The following is a 14,568-nucleotide window of genomic DNA, read 5'->3' as shown; positions in this document are numbered from 1 at the left end:
TTCCCAATGTGTGAACTATAAACGATTACAATAAAATCCAGTATAACTCAGCACAGATTCTTGCTATGGACTGTGTGACTAGTTAGCAAGAAGTTCATTCGAGATTTTAATAAATTCTGGGACAGAAGTACTAGAACATATTAACCCATTCAACAAAGTAGTGAGAACTCTCAACTGAACGTTTTTCAGTGCAACTTCAATGAGTTCTGAGCAAGAAGCACTTCTAAAATCCAAGTCATTCACTGACATGACTTACTTTAGCTGTCCAGGATGGAAGATTGTGGCCTACATGTACTAGAAGTCACTGTTAAATATTGAATTGAAAAATGTTGCTGTAGACGGCATCAGGGCCCCAGAATGTCAACAGCAGACTGAATCAGAGAAGCTTTTCCAATAGGCACCAAACCCATTTTGAACAGTGTTCTGCTTCTGCTCTTGCAGTAACAAGTACAAGCCCTTGGGATTAACAATTCTCTTCATTACTAAAGTTAAAAAGTGAGAGGAACACTTCTTCTGTACTATTTAGCATAGAAAGTTAATTGCAAACATTTTTTCAGCACTCAGCACAATAGATGTTAATAGCCTACTGAGAGAAGTTTTTAGAGCCCTTCGACAGACTTCTTAACTGCAAAACTCCATCTAAAAGCAGATATGGAGGGAACAAAGAAGATTGGAAGCTGGCATCTGGAAAAGGGTAGAAACAGGATTCTTTGGGCAGTCTTAGCTGCATTTCCAAATGTCTTTTGTTCAAATTTAAACAAATGCATTTCTTGGTTTGCTAATGCTTTTGGTAACTACAAGCTCTAAATTTTTACCCTTAAGTTATTGATATGCTCTTACTTATTGTTTGTACAGAGTTCTTGGCCCAAAGAACTTTCAATTCAGTTTAAAAAGACAAAGACAGAGAAGAGTGGAAAGACATATGGGGAGGGGGCAAGAGTAACACAAGCTTGTATTTCTTTTAGAACAGCTGTGTGTACAGTTAGTAAGTACACCTAGGTTTTGTTAATGAGACATACAATTAGTGAAAACAGACTCAGCACACTGCCTGCATAGCCATAATCAGTTGCCAGTGCTGTGCAAGCACTATGGTAGGAGCATTCCTTAAGGAGGGATTTGGGAAACCGTGGTAGCATCATGGTTTGCAGGAGGACATTCCATAAAAGAGCAAAGCATGGAAGCAACCATGAAAGTGTTCATAGAAGAAATAGACAAGCAAGTAACTTAAAGCTTGATTCCTAGCTAAAGGAATTCAGGAAACGGTAGTTTAGGAGGTTTTTAGCAACTGCTCAGCAGAGTGTCCTTACAGCATGGGAAACTGCTACCATCTCTCTCTCCTCCCCCCACCAAATTACAACTCCTTGAGGAGATCATGTGCTCTGCTACTCTCTTTCCTGAAATTAATTAGAACCCACATACTGTAATGTTGGGGGCCATGAACTCCAAATAGCTACTGAGATATGGGTAGTTATGCAACACTGAACTGTAGTAAAGCAGAGGTGAATAAGATACCATGTTCTCAAACATATAATTTTATAAAGTAACCCTTTACCTTTGTCTTCCATGACTTGCCAGGAATGTGCTGACAGGTGGTTAAATGGGGTTGAAGCAAGATGTGTAGCACGTGCAAAGTCTCTTGTGCTATTTGGACTGGGTGCCAGTGTTTTATTATTACATTGCAGAGCCCACACAGTGTAGTCATCCATCAAGAACTCTGCAGTTCGAGTTCCTTCCTACACAGAAGAATCAAGCAGTGGTCACCAGGAGCTAAAATAAGTCTGTGATAAGCTGCAGTTCATGCAGAACCTTACAGAGCTTTTGCAGCCAAGGGTCATCAATACACTCAACATGTTGACACAAATGAGAGAAGAAATGTATCCTCCAGGCAGAAATACAGTCTCTCCTCCATTACTAGCAAAAAGAAGCCACCATGGCTACCTCTGAACATTTGAACTTTGCCAAATTCCAAAGCTTAACCTGTAAACCCAGTCCCAAGGCCAAGAAGCAGGACTAGTGAGGCACTAGAACTACCCCACCTACTCTAGTCATTGTAGCACTGAAGCACCTTCTTCCATTTCCCCACCCACAATGCACATTATATCCACATGCAGACCCCTGCTAGCTTCTGCCCACACAGGGGAGTGAAGCTCAGTTCTGCCATTCCTGTGTAAGCCAGTGACAAACTTCTCTCCTCTGATTAATGATGATGGTCTTGGGAATTGCTGGGGAAGGGGAAGAGGTAAGAAGAAAAGAGAGAGGAGCAAGGAAGAACTGCCAAGAATTAGTGAAGGTCAGCAGCCGCCCCGAGAAGCTCAGGGCAGAACTGTGCAGTGAGCTGCTACAGAGGATGCAGACTGGAGCTGTGACAGTTATAAGACCTATATAGAGAAACTGTCCATGCACCAAGAATGTTGACCTATAAGCTCCTCTTTGATGGGTCCTAGATATGCAGATTCAGCCAGGCAGTGTCCCCCAACCTAGTGGATTAGCTCTGAAAACACAAGAGCTACCTCACTCATCAGACCACTGGTTCAACAAGTCCAGCATTCTTACTGAGTGGCCAGTCCACGAACTACACAGGAAAATACAAGAAAGCTTGTTCAAGACATTTAAGTTACAAGCTGCTGATGTGAGTTAGGAAGAAACCTATCAATGGATAGCTTACAACCAGAAGCATGAGGTTTATTTCCCTTTCATTATCCTAGCAAATGCAGCTGTGGATATTCAAATTATCTGCATAAGTGTAACCCCCATCTTTTGAATCCCACTAAGCACCTTAATGATCTCCGTTTTAAACTGAGAAGTCAATCGTTTCATTCTCTCAGTGAGGTTTCCACACCTCTGGTCATTTTTGCAGTCAGTCCTCTTAAGGTCAGGAAAATACATTAGAAGTCAAGGTAGAGTTTCAGTGACTAATATGAGTCAGGAGGACTTCTGTCAGACACCTGCTACAGTGGACATATACTAATTCCAGAATCTTTTGGCCTCCCATTCACATTTCCAGCTATGTGAAGTTTGGACCTGGCAGTACTTGATTCCACTAGATGTATCATCTGGGCCACGTGTTACCATAGTTTTCCCATTTCTAGAAATATTTCAGTAGAAGGAAGTTGTGTTTATGGGATGGGGAAGTCACATCCCTGGGAAACAAACCCAAGGGCTTCAAGATGGTTTTGCAGCTATCCAGTGACTTGTCCATGAAATTTCTAGGAAATGAAAGTTAATATGCCAGGTATTCTTTGTGCCAGATACAGATTAGCGATTTTGCAATAGAATTGCAGATCACTACAGGTTAGCATTAAAGGCAACCACTTCAAGGGCCTCCAATTCCAATACCCTACGAGGCTAAGCTTCACTAAAAATAAGCACACACTTACTTTTGGTTGTTCAGCACATCTGAGTGAGGGATGTTCTCCAAAGGCTCTGACTTCGGCAAGCTTGTTTTTTTGCTGTGGGAACCTAACAGAAACTGCTGTTTAGAAGTCGTTTTTAGCAGAACAACCTACACAAGAGTTAAGAGGCCAGAGCTGGGTATTAGATTTCTAGAAACTTGGTCTGCAAAAGGTCAGAGATATCTGTCATTGTCTAAGAAAGTAGGCTGCTCACACCAAGCAGGAAAGCCACACAAGAGCCACAATCACAGTCGCTATGCTCAAGGTTTCAGCTGTTTCATGAAGCAGCAGCTAAGGCCTTCTCATGTTGTATTTCCTGAATCTTTGGGGATCTTATTTCCTCTGTACATTTTCTAAATTGAAGAAGATCTAAGATGACTGATCTTGCAGACGCAGTCATAGCAGGACAACATGAAATGGCACTACTGACCCCACATGACACTCTGGAGACAAGAGATTTAGTTTGTGACCAGCTTCTCTTTACCTATTGTTTTCTTTTGCATTCTCATCTTCAAAGATGGAAAAAGCTGGCGCAACAAGGACAGTGTCATTAGCTTTCAGGCTTTTTATAGGCTCTAGAAGATAAAGAAAGAATTACATCAACATTGTTTCAAACTTTATCTAAAAAGCATCATAACAAATGACTACATCCTCACCCTTACACAATCAGACAACAGATGGAAATGGAAATGCTAGCAATTCCAACAATGACCAGGCTGTGTTTATTTTCCTGAATAAAGCATGTTCAAGTAGCGTATTATGCATACCCCATTCATATATTGAAGAGGCTTGCTTTCAAGGAGGTTACCATTCTGGTTAAATGAGTTCCCATGTGACAAATAGGACAGCTGGTCACAGATTCCCATTGTCCCTTGAAGAATCTTTACAGTTTTAACAGCAACCATTGGAGAGAGAAGCAGACAGCCTGGTTATTAGGCAGAAGACCATTCTCAGTCCCAAGGTGCGGATGGAGCAAAAGAACATCTCTCACCACCCGAGACAGCTGTCTAGCCAATTAAGGGACAAACCAGTCGGGTTCTAAAGAAGATCCCTGTCTGCCATAAGAAAGGGCAAGATAACAGGGCCAGCAAGGGATTGGAGTGGGAGGAGGAAAAGTGAAAGGAGACATAGTCATGATACATGGTCCTGCCTTCTCACATATTGATTCAGCCCTCTACCAGAAGTGTCCTTAGAGTTTGCACCCAGTAGAACAAATCAGTCAAATCTTTGCTATACTAGATACTACAGGAGTTAATTAATGGAGCTTCTTCCAATCCAAAGCCACAAGCAGGAACTTATTGTGCAGAGAACTGAAACCCTAATAGGAATTGAGAGCATATTGGCTCAGAGATACAGGACTGAAGTAAGTCAGTCAGTCTTCCCACCCATCTCAGCATGCTAATGCTTTGTGCTACTGACAGTATCCTAACTACAAGCCTTCGGTAACTACAGGTGAGCGGGCAGTCTAACATTTGGCCAAAAACATCATAGTTTAGATGCAGTCCTTCCCCAAACCAACACACAAAAATGCTAAACTGATTTGCAAAACTTCAGAATAATGACAGGTGGAAGAGTTTTGGGGAGGCAGATCTTTCTTCAGAGTGAAATTCCGCAGATCAGCACAGAGTATTAACTAGGTCTTTTTTGGAATTGTGTTTCAAGTGCCAGAGATATAGTTACAAAGAAGCAACCATTATTTAAACACAATTTAAGGCACACTCTTCCACAACATTTTGTAGGCAACATAAGAGTGCTTTTACTTTTCCTAATCCTTTGCACAAGAATTTAGAGCCTGCCAGTAAATCAGTTCATGGACATGAAATTCTGTGGGAATAAGCTTCTTCTATTTCCCATACATATCCAAAGGAGTGGTCTCCTCCCTCATCAAAACTAAATAGGTAACAAAAGTTTATTTTGGGTTGCAGTGTGATTGTGGATAAAAAAAATCAATTATACATACCGCTCTTTCTACAGTAGGCCTCAAATTTCTCTTCATTTTCTTGAAGAGAAGACATTTCAGGCAGGATAGGTGTCTGAAACATATCCATTAAAAATCCTAACAAGAGACAAAAAAACCATCAAAACAGATGCAGAGGCACCTTTCAGAAGTTATAGGATTCTTCATTATGGACAAAAGTCAAAGGTAAGAAATAGAGCAGTAAAATTGGACTGTCTTTCTGGACTGTGTATTCAAACATCCTCAGCAGATGTTGAACAGAACAACAAGCAATGAAAACAAGAGTGGACTTTCATACCTTATTGAGTACTGTGAAGTTACTTAGTGTTTTAATGAGGCTTCAAGTGTAGTTAATAGTTTTATTTCCTAGTGGATCCCTCTAATACTTGTAGCAGCTAAGACATTTTTAGTCAATGACCAACCTTCATTTCTCTGAGATACATAAATTTTGAATTAAACTGCATGCTATTTTCAGTCAGTGGTTAAGATGCTTAATATTGAAAGACAAAACTGTTGGCAAGTAAGTTTTCAAAGGTATACAGTGGGATAAGGATTGCATTGCTCTATGTATGATAAATCGGCTGACCAGTATTTCTGTATTTTCTGGTTTATTGATTATATTTATATTTCATGTCTGGGAGGAGAGGACCATACGGGCGAACCAGAATAGTTTACAAGATGAACATAGTAGGAAGCTGGCCAGGGAAACAACAAGGAGTTGGGAGAGATTGGTACCAACTGCTTTATACAGGGCTCTGGCCTGGGACCCAGGGAGTGGATAAAACTGGATTCCCCTATTTAACCCAACAAGAGGGTTTATTAAGGCCTTGAGCAAGTGAGCCATACTCACTGACCCAGGGCTGCATGGTCTAGTGAGGAAGGTAGGACTTCTGAGACATTGAACCTTTTAGCACCCCGAAAGGGGACAGGACTACCAACAACCCAGCCAGAGGGCTGAGGTTGTGACAAAGGACTGAGAAGCGAGCTAGATGGCAAATGCTCTACCAGAGATGGAAGAAAACCGAGGCACACTTGCTGTTGCCCAGTTTTGCTACAAGGAGATGCTGAAGGCCAAAAGCAACTCTTTACACAACTAAATTATCCATTCTTTAGCTCTCCATCATACTAGTCTGTTGTAGCTCCTCTGGACTTGGAAACAGAAATTGCATGGCAACAGCATTGGACATAAAGGATCTCAGACTTAGCTTGCAGGGATAACAACAATAATTTAGATCCAGAATGAGGTTTTATTAAGATCATGGCATCTCTTTCAGTACTTAGGCTGCCCGTAAGTGGAAAGCTTTGTACATCCCCCACCACAAAACATTAAAGAGGGACATGTTGTTCCAGATCATCTAACCTGTTCTGAATGTGAAAGAATTTATATTGTGCTAGTAGTCATATAGTTCCTCTTTGTCAACAAAAGCATGGGCATCATAAAGCCAGTTTCTAGCAACTAGGTTTGTTTTTAAGATGCCATTGTGAAATCCTGGCTCCACTGGAGTCTTTAACAATGGAGCCCAGTGGAGCTAGGATTTCACCCCACGTACTTACCCAATGCTTCTTTAGTATGAACAGTGGGTGAGGGCTGCACTTTGAATGGAGTTGCCTGCATCACTCCTCCCAGTGAGGTGTTTGGGGTGGCTTGAGAAGCATTTCCAAAGCCAACAGAAACATTTCCAACTCTAAGTGCTAAAAACAGAAGAGTTTAAACATTTTTGAATTTGTCAAACAGATTCTAGAGCCTATGATTTCCCATGGTTTGGTAGTAAACATCAATGTTCTAATACTATTTAATGCAACTAGCATTATGATCTGCGAACACAGAAAGATTGGAATACAATGCTATTCTATGCATGTCAATCAAACAAACTTGTCTCAAGTGCATACAGTGGTATTATATATAGCTGCAAGATAAACAGACCTCTAAATATCTGTGTTAAATATTGGTAACTCCCAAATAAGAAGCCCTAGTCTCATTGAGATTAGAAGAGCTGCGTAGTATGCATCCCCAGACACAATAATAAGACACATGAAATGGGATCACTGCTCAATAATTACCTTCTTTCATCTCCGTGCAGTGATCTAATCCAAGACCAGGAGTGCTCACTTTTGAGTGCCTTCAAAGGAAAGGGTAAGAGTGTTAGTTTGAGAGGGGTTAAAAAAACCCTCCTTAAATGAATTCTATTTTCATTTAATATGTTTCCAGTAACACACTTCAGCCGTTCAAGCAACATCTCTCCCAGCCTGTGCCAAAGAAGAGATGTTTTGTCTTTCACAGAAGAGAGTTTCTGATCAATAAGGATTGTAGTGGATTCATAATGCGCTGTTCCCAGATAATGAAAACCCGATGCTCACACTATAACTGTACTTTCTTCAAGAAGGCTGCAGTCAAACAAATAGATCCCCTAAGCTGCAACACTGTTATGAGATAAATGTTAGCTTCAAAACATTGCACCTTCTGAAGTTTTGATTTGGTTTTTACAGATGTTCTCTAGAATTTGGTCCAGCAGTTCATTTTAATAGTTATTATATTTGAAAGGCTGTTCATGGCTTACTATGATGTCTGGAATTAAAATCTTAAGCCACAATGGGTGAGTAAGAAACGTAGAGTCCTGTAAATCCCAAATAGAGGAAATGTTCCCTACAGATTTCTAGCATGTCTATTAAAGGGCTCAAAATCTACAGAAATATTGGACTAAATGAATTCTCCATTCTTTCAGTGAGTACAACTCAGATTCTAAGACCAGAATGGGCCATTATCATCATCTAATCTGACCTTCTGTGTAATACAGGCCATGGAACTTCCTCAAAAGAATTCCTAGAGCAACACCTATCTTGCTGTAAAAATTGTCAGATGGAGAATATACCACAACCTTGGCAAATTGTTCCACTGGTTAATTATACTTACTGTTAAAAGTATGCCTTATTTTCAGTCTGATTTGGATGCGTTATGGGATATTTCCATGGGAGTGGGACCAGTTTTTAAGTTTTGCTAGATGTAGCTTGTATCCAAGGACAATTCTGCAATCTGGTTAGATCCAGTCTGCCACCATCCCATGCAAGTCATTCTAATTTTCCTCCTTGCACTGTAGTAGGTCACCTTACTTCTCCAGCTCATTTTTCCTTCTTATATTAACTCAGTTACACTGTATTCAAAGCTACATGAACCAGTAATAAACTCTTTGGCATACTGTAAGTGAAGGCAGGATTGTGAGAACAGCAGAGATTTTTTTGCCCCCGCAGAGCTACACAGCTGAAGTAGGGCATTGCTTACTCACCCAGCTTGTCCCTGTACGCCCACAAATTGGTGTATTTTAGACTTAGAGATATTGGGCCTGAATAATTAAAGTTGTACCTGAAGATTACTCTAGCACTTTGGTTACCACAATTTAAATACAGACTGACAGAGAGGAAGTAGTACTCCAAATTAAAGTTGAGACTTGGAAGAGTTAGATATTCAATGACTATATTATATATATCAGCAGAATTTCATGTTCTAAAGTGGATCTCTATAAAGCATTGGTGGCACAGTCTTCTCTGCTTGAGAGGTCCTTTGAAGTAATACTCAGTATTATGATATAGACCTGGTCTATACTTACTGGGAAATTCGGTGGCAGTCGATGGGAGTTACGCAAGTTACATAGAGTAGCATGCGTTACCTAAGTCAACTTCCTAAATTCTCTTCTGCGTGCTGTCTCCACTAAGCTGTGCCGACGGGAAATGTGTAGCTGTCGATGCAGCACTACACTTTTTTTGGAAGTGATTTTACTGAATCAACTTTCGGATCGATTGAGCAAGTCTTCACTTCCACTCAATCGATCCAGATAAATCGATCTGATGGCGGTGAATTTGCCGCTGTCGGTGAAGACATACCCTCAATCTCACAAAAGGAATCCTCACGAGGAAGTTTGGGTGAAATGTGTGACAAGAAGTTTGGGTTCTAAAAGAGGCCAATTCGATATTTAACACTTAATTCAGACCATCTGACTTCCTTTAGTGCCATCAATAGTTTCACAGTTGGACTAGCTGCAGAGAGTTTCAATACACAGCTGAAGTAATGTAGTCTAATTATAGAGTTTGAACAATATATAAAGCAAGGATAAAAAAGCTTATTTGTACTTACTGCTCTCCAATGGAGTGGTCATGACTGAAGGTGGAATGTTCCTGAATAGGCTGAGGCACAGCATCACTGCTCTTGAACTCAAGCTGTAATAGTGTGTTCCGGAGTTCTCCAAGATCTAGTTTAGCTTCGCTTGTTTCCTTTTCATACATTGCCATTGGTAGTGAGGCTGACACAGACTGACTGCTGGCAGCTTCAATGGGCTCTGGTACAGGAGTACCTACTGTTGAAATACTTGCTGCAGTCTTTGATTGATGCTCTGCCCCCAGACACTGTGATGTTTGTAGATTTGTCGTCTGATAAGGTACTGTCCAATCTTGCTGTAAAGCAGTATTTGGTTTCATACATGGATAAACCTTTGCAAGTAAAAAGCATACAGGCAAACTCTTTGTATCACTGCTAAAAAAAACTGTTATTAACCTTTCGTAACAGTTGTTTTCTGAGATGTGCTACTCATCATGTCCATTCCAACGTAGGTGTGAGCTTGCCCCAAGCACCCCTGCTGGAAAGTTTTTCCCTCAGCGGTATCTATTGGGTCAGCTTTGGTGTCCCCTGGAGTTGCGTGCTCACGGTGCTGGTATAAAGGGCTCTGCTGCTCCACCATCCCCTCAGTTCCTTCTTGCCGACTAACTCCAAAAGAGGGGCAGGCGAGGGGTGGGGGGAGTGCTGGGAATGGACATGAGCAACACATCTCAAAGAACACTTACGGAAGGTTAGTAACCTTTTTCTTTCTTCAAGTGCTTGCTCACATCCATTCCAATGTAGATGACTCCCACACAATTGTGCAGGTGGACAGTTCAGAGTTTATTGGCATACTGATTGTAATACTGCTCGGTTGAAACCTGTGTCGTCTCTAGCCTGCTGGGTGATGGCGTAATGGTATGCAAATATGTGGACTGACAACCACATTGCCACTCTAAGATATCATAGATAAGAACTTGAGCTATGAACGTTATCGAAGATGCTTGAGTCCTGGTGGAATGCACCATTAGGGCAGGAGGAGCAGGGACCTTTGCCAGGTTGTAGCACATGTGGATATAGGAAGTGATCTACAAGGAGATTCTCTGGGCAGACTGGAAGACTTTTCATTCTGTCTGCAATAGCCACAAAAAGCTGTGTAGATTTTTGAAACTGTTTAGTCCTTTTCTATATAGAATGCTAGTGCACATCTGACGTTCACCAAGTGGAGTCTCTGTTCCTCTCTGTTGGCATGTGACTTCGGATAGAAGACCAGAAGGAAGATATCCTGGTTATTATGGAATTGCAAGACCACCTTTGGAAAGAAGGCTGGGTGTGGCCACAATTGAATCTTGTCCTTGAAAAAGACTGCATAAGGATCCGACCTAAGGGCTTGGATCTCTGAGACCCTTCTGGCAGAAATAAGGTCCCCAGGAAGGCTACCTTCCGTGACAGATAGAGCAGAGAGCACATTACCAGAGGTTTAAATGGGGGTCCTGTCAGCCACGCCAAAACCAGATTGAGTCCCAGGGAAAGGGTAGAGGCTGTCATACCTGGGAGTATACTTTCTCCAGGCCTTTAAGGAAAACAACCACAAATGAAGTTCGAGAAAACAGAACGGCCATTCACCCATAGGTGGAAAGACAAGATTGCTGCTAGATGGACTCTGAGAGATGACACAGACAGCGTTTGTTGTTTCAAGTGGAGCCTGTAGTCCAAAATGAAAGGCAGTGTTGACTATGTAGAAGAAATATCCTTCTGTGTCGACCAGACCAACAATCTCTTCCACTTTTCCAGGTAAGTGGCTCTAGTGGAGGGCTTTCTGCTCCCTAAAAGCACCTCATGAACCAGCCCTGAGCATACTAGCTCTGCAGGGTTCAGCCACGGAGCTTCCAGGCCCTGAGATAAAGGGATCCTAGGTTCAGATGATCCAGACATGATCCTGGGAAATCATCTGGAAATGGAGGTAGATGGAATGGCTTCTCCACCGAGAGGTCCAGGAGAGTGGTGAATCAGTGCTGATGGGGCCAGGCCAGGGCTATCCTGTTCCTTCTGACCTTCAGCAAGATCTTGTATATTAGGATGAGAAGAAACGCATAAAAGAAGTGATCCATTCAAGGAAGGAGAAAAATGTCTGTGAGTGTCCTCAGGCAGGGGCCCAGGAAAGAGCAGAGCTGAAGACACTTCCTGTTGTGCCTTGTCACGAAAACGTCTATGTGGGGAGTCCTCCACTTCTCCTTCACAATGTCTGGACAGATGGACCACTCATGGTAGCTGGAGAAGGATCCGCTGAGGTGATCTGCTAGCTCACTCTATGACCCTGGCAGATAAGAGGCCTCAAGGTGAATTCCCACAAGCGGAGAGCTTCCTGGCACAGGTGAGAGGAGTGTGCCCCACCCTACCTATTTATGTAAAATATCGCTGTCGTGTTGTCTGTGAGGATCAACACATACTTGCCCTCCAAGGGGATTTAGAATGCCTGCCAGGCTAGGCACACCATCCTGAGCTCCCTGATGCTGATGTGTAATAGGAGCTCCTCCAGAGACCAGAGGCCCTGAGTTCTCGGAGGCCCTAAATGAGCTCCCCTGCCCATTGCCTAAGCATCTGTGATGAGAGACATTAATGGATGGGGATTCGAGAATGGGACTCCAGCACACACTGCCAGTGTTTCAAGCCCCCAAAGGAGGGAAGCCACCACTGATGGGGGAAAGTGTGACTACCATGTCCAAGTGGTTGGCCCAGTGCACATACTGATGCCAACCAAGCCTCGAGAGAGGTCTGAGCTATAGTCTCACATGTTGCACCATGTAGGTGCATGATGCCATATTGCCCAGGGTTCACCTTAGGCTTTCTATGAGTGTCCCTATTGCTTGGAACCAGGCATCCAGGAGGAAGGCTCTCGCTTGGACTGAGTCGAGGATTGCCCCGATAAATTCTATTCTTTGAACCAGGGAAAAGGGAGACTTCTGGGTATTTATTAACAGGCCCAAGTCCTGGAAAGCTGACTGTATTAACTTTACATTTGCCTTTACCTGGGCCTTGGTTCTACCTCTGATCAGCCACTTCTCGAGGTAAGGGTAGACCTGAATCTCTTAGAATCATAGAATATTGGAGTTGGAAGGGACCTCAGGAGGTCATCTAGTCCAACCCCCTGCTCAAAGTAGGACTAACCTCACCTAAATCATCCCAGCCAGGGCTTTGTCAAGCCTCAGTTTAAAACCTCTAAAGATGGAGATTTCACCACTTCCCTAGGTAACCCATTCCAGTGCTTCACCACCCTCCTAGGGAAAAAGTTTTTCCTAATATCCAACCTAGATCTTTCCCACTGCAACTTGAGACCATTGTTCCTTGTTCTGTCCTCTACCACCACTGAGAACAGCCTAGCTCCATCCTCCCTGGAACCTCCTTTTAGGTAGTTAAAGGCTGCTATCAAATCCCCCCTCACTCTTCCCTTCTGCAGACTAAACAAGCCTAGTTCCCTCAGCCTCTGCTCATAAGTCATGTGCTCCAGCCTCCTAATCATTTCCGTTGCCCTCCGCTGGACTCTCTCCAATTTGTCCACATCCTTCCTGTAGTGGGGGGCCCAAAACTGGACAGTACTCCAAATAAAGCCTCCCCAGTGTCGAATAGAGGGGAATAATCACTTCCCTCAATCTGCTGGCAATGCTCCTACTAATGCAGCCCAATATGCCATTAGCCTTCTTGGCAATAAGGGCACACTGCTGACTCAGATCCAGCTTCTTATCCACTGTAACCCCCAGGTCCTTTTCTGCAGAACTGCTGCCTAGCCTGTAGGTCCGCAGGCTGTAGCTGTGTAGCCCTTGTTTCCTCAAAGGCCGCAATAACTGCCATGCACTTCATGAACACCTGAGGGGCTGCCGACAGGCCAAACAGGAGCACTGCAAACTGGTAGTGCACATAGTTCATGATGAATCTGAGGAATCTTCTGTGTCCTTGAAAAAAATCACAATATGAAAATGAGCATCCTTCAAATCGACAGTGGCATACCAATCCCCTCGATCCAGGGAGGAGATGATGTAGGGCAAGGAGACCATGTGGAACTTCAGTTTATTCATGAACTTGTTGAGCTTCCGCAGGTCGATTCATTCTGAGACTGCCATTAGCCTTTGGGCTTAGGAAATAACGAGAGTAGAACCCCGAGCCCCTTAGCTCCCATGGAACCTCCTCCACAGTTCCCGAACTTACGAGTAACTGCACTTCTTGAATAAGAAGTTGCTTGTTAAAAAGGTCCCTGAAGGAGGACGGGGAGGGAGGGTGGGAAGGAGGGGAACAACAAAACTGAAGGATGTATCCCAGTGCTACTGTGCATACCACCCACCGGTCTGAGGTAATGCAGGCCCACGCCCAACACAAGTGGAATAAACGGTCCACAAAAACTGTGGAATCTAGATCTATGCTTCATCTTGGTAAGTTGCTTCTGAGCGTCACATCAAAAGGCATGCTTGGACCCTGCCAAGTGTCTGGGGGGAGGGGCAGGGAAAGGCACAAACACAGATGAGGACTGTGGCGGAGATTTCCTCCTAAAACCCCTACTCTTCATCCTACTGCAGTCTTGCTGGGCAGGAGGCGGGAAGAACTGAGCAGGCAGTTGAGGTATTATAGTGCTTCAAGGGAGCTGGTATATGCAGTCTTAGGGACTTTAGTGTGGTCCTTGAGTCCTACAGGCTTCACAGTTCTGAATCCATCTGCTCGGAGAAGAGTGATGTCCCCTCAAACAGAAGGTCTTGTAAGGTCTGCTGCACTTCATGTGGTAGGCCAGAGCCTTGAAGCCAAGAGCAAAGCAAGAACTACTGCGCATAATCACCACAGAGACCATGGACCAAGCTTCTGAGTCTGCTGCATCCCAGGCTGCCGGCAGGGAAGCTCTCGCAACCAACTTGCCTTCCTCCACTATGGCAGTAAACTCACTCCTAGACTTTTGTGGTATCAGTTCTTTAAACTTTGCCAGAGTCCCAGGAGTTAGTCATACCGAGTCAGGGGTGCCTTTTGATTTGCAATCCTGACCTGGAGTCTCCCGGTTGAATAGACCTTTCTGCTGAAGAGGTCTAACTTCTTGGCATCCTTGGCCTTTGGGATTGGTCCCTATTGACCTTGCCGTTCCAAGCCATTGGCCACTG

At 43.4% G+C, this 14,568-nt stretch overlaps 1 protein-coding gene across 2 annotated transcripts in view; it reads right to left on the bottom strand.

The window, feature by feature from the left end:
• BUB1 (BUB1 mitotic checkpoint serine/threonine kinase) overlaps window positions 1-14,568 on the bottom strand; it is a 43,460-nt gene that overhangs the window by 12,483 nt on the left and 16,409 nt on the right. Inside the window, exons 10-16 of one of the 2 annotated variants that reach the window (XM_067532859.1) lie at window positions 9,476-9,828; window positions 7,411-7,469; window positions 6,904-7,041; window positions 5,353-5,448; window positions 3,877-3,967; window positions 3,378-3,459; window positions 1,553-1,733 (exon numbers count right to left, since the gene is read on the bottom strand). In XM_067532859.1, the coding sequence (XP_067388960.1) occupies window positions 1,553-1,733; window positions 3,378-3,459; window positions 3,877-3,967; window positions 5,353-5,448; window positions 6,904-7,041; window positions 7,411-7,469; window positions 9,476-9,828 (1,000 nt within the window). The remainder of the gene's footprint in view (window positions 1-1,552; window positions 1,734-3,377; window positions 3,460-3,876; window positions 3,968-5,352; window positions 5,449-6,903; window positions 7,042-7,410; window positions 7,470-9,475; window positions 9,829-14,568) is intronic. The other variant, XM_067532860.1, reaches the window with a different exon arrangement.

This window comes from Emydura macquarii, unplaced genomic scaffold (genome assembly GCF_026122565.2).
Source record: "Emydura macquarii macquarii isolate MOO-44397 ecotype Brisbane River unplaced genomic scaffold, CSIRO-AGI_Emac_v2 contig_3305, whole genome shotgun sequence".
NCBI classification, from domain to species: domain Eukaryota; kingdom Metazoa; phylum Chordata; order Testudines; family Chelidae; genus Emydura; species Emydura macquarii.
The sequence above is the reverse complement of the archived record's forward strand: the minus strand, read 5'-3'. Positions and strand labels throughout refer to the sequence as shown.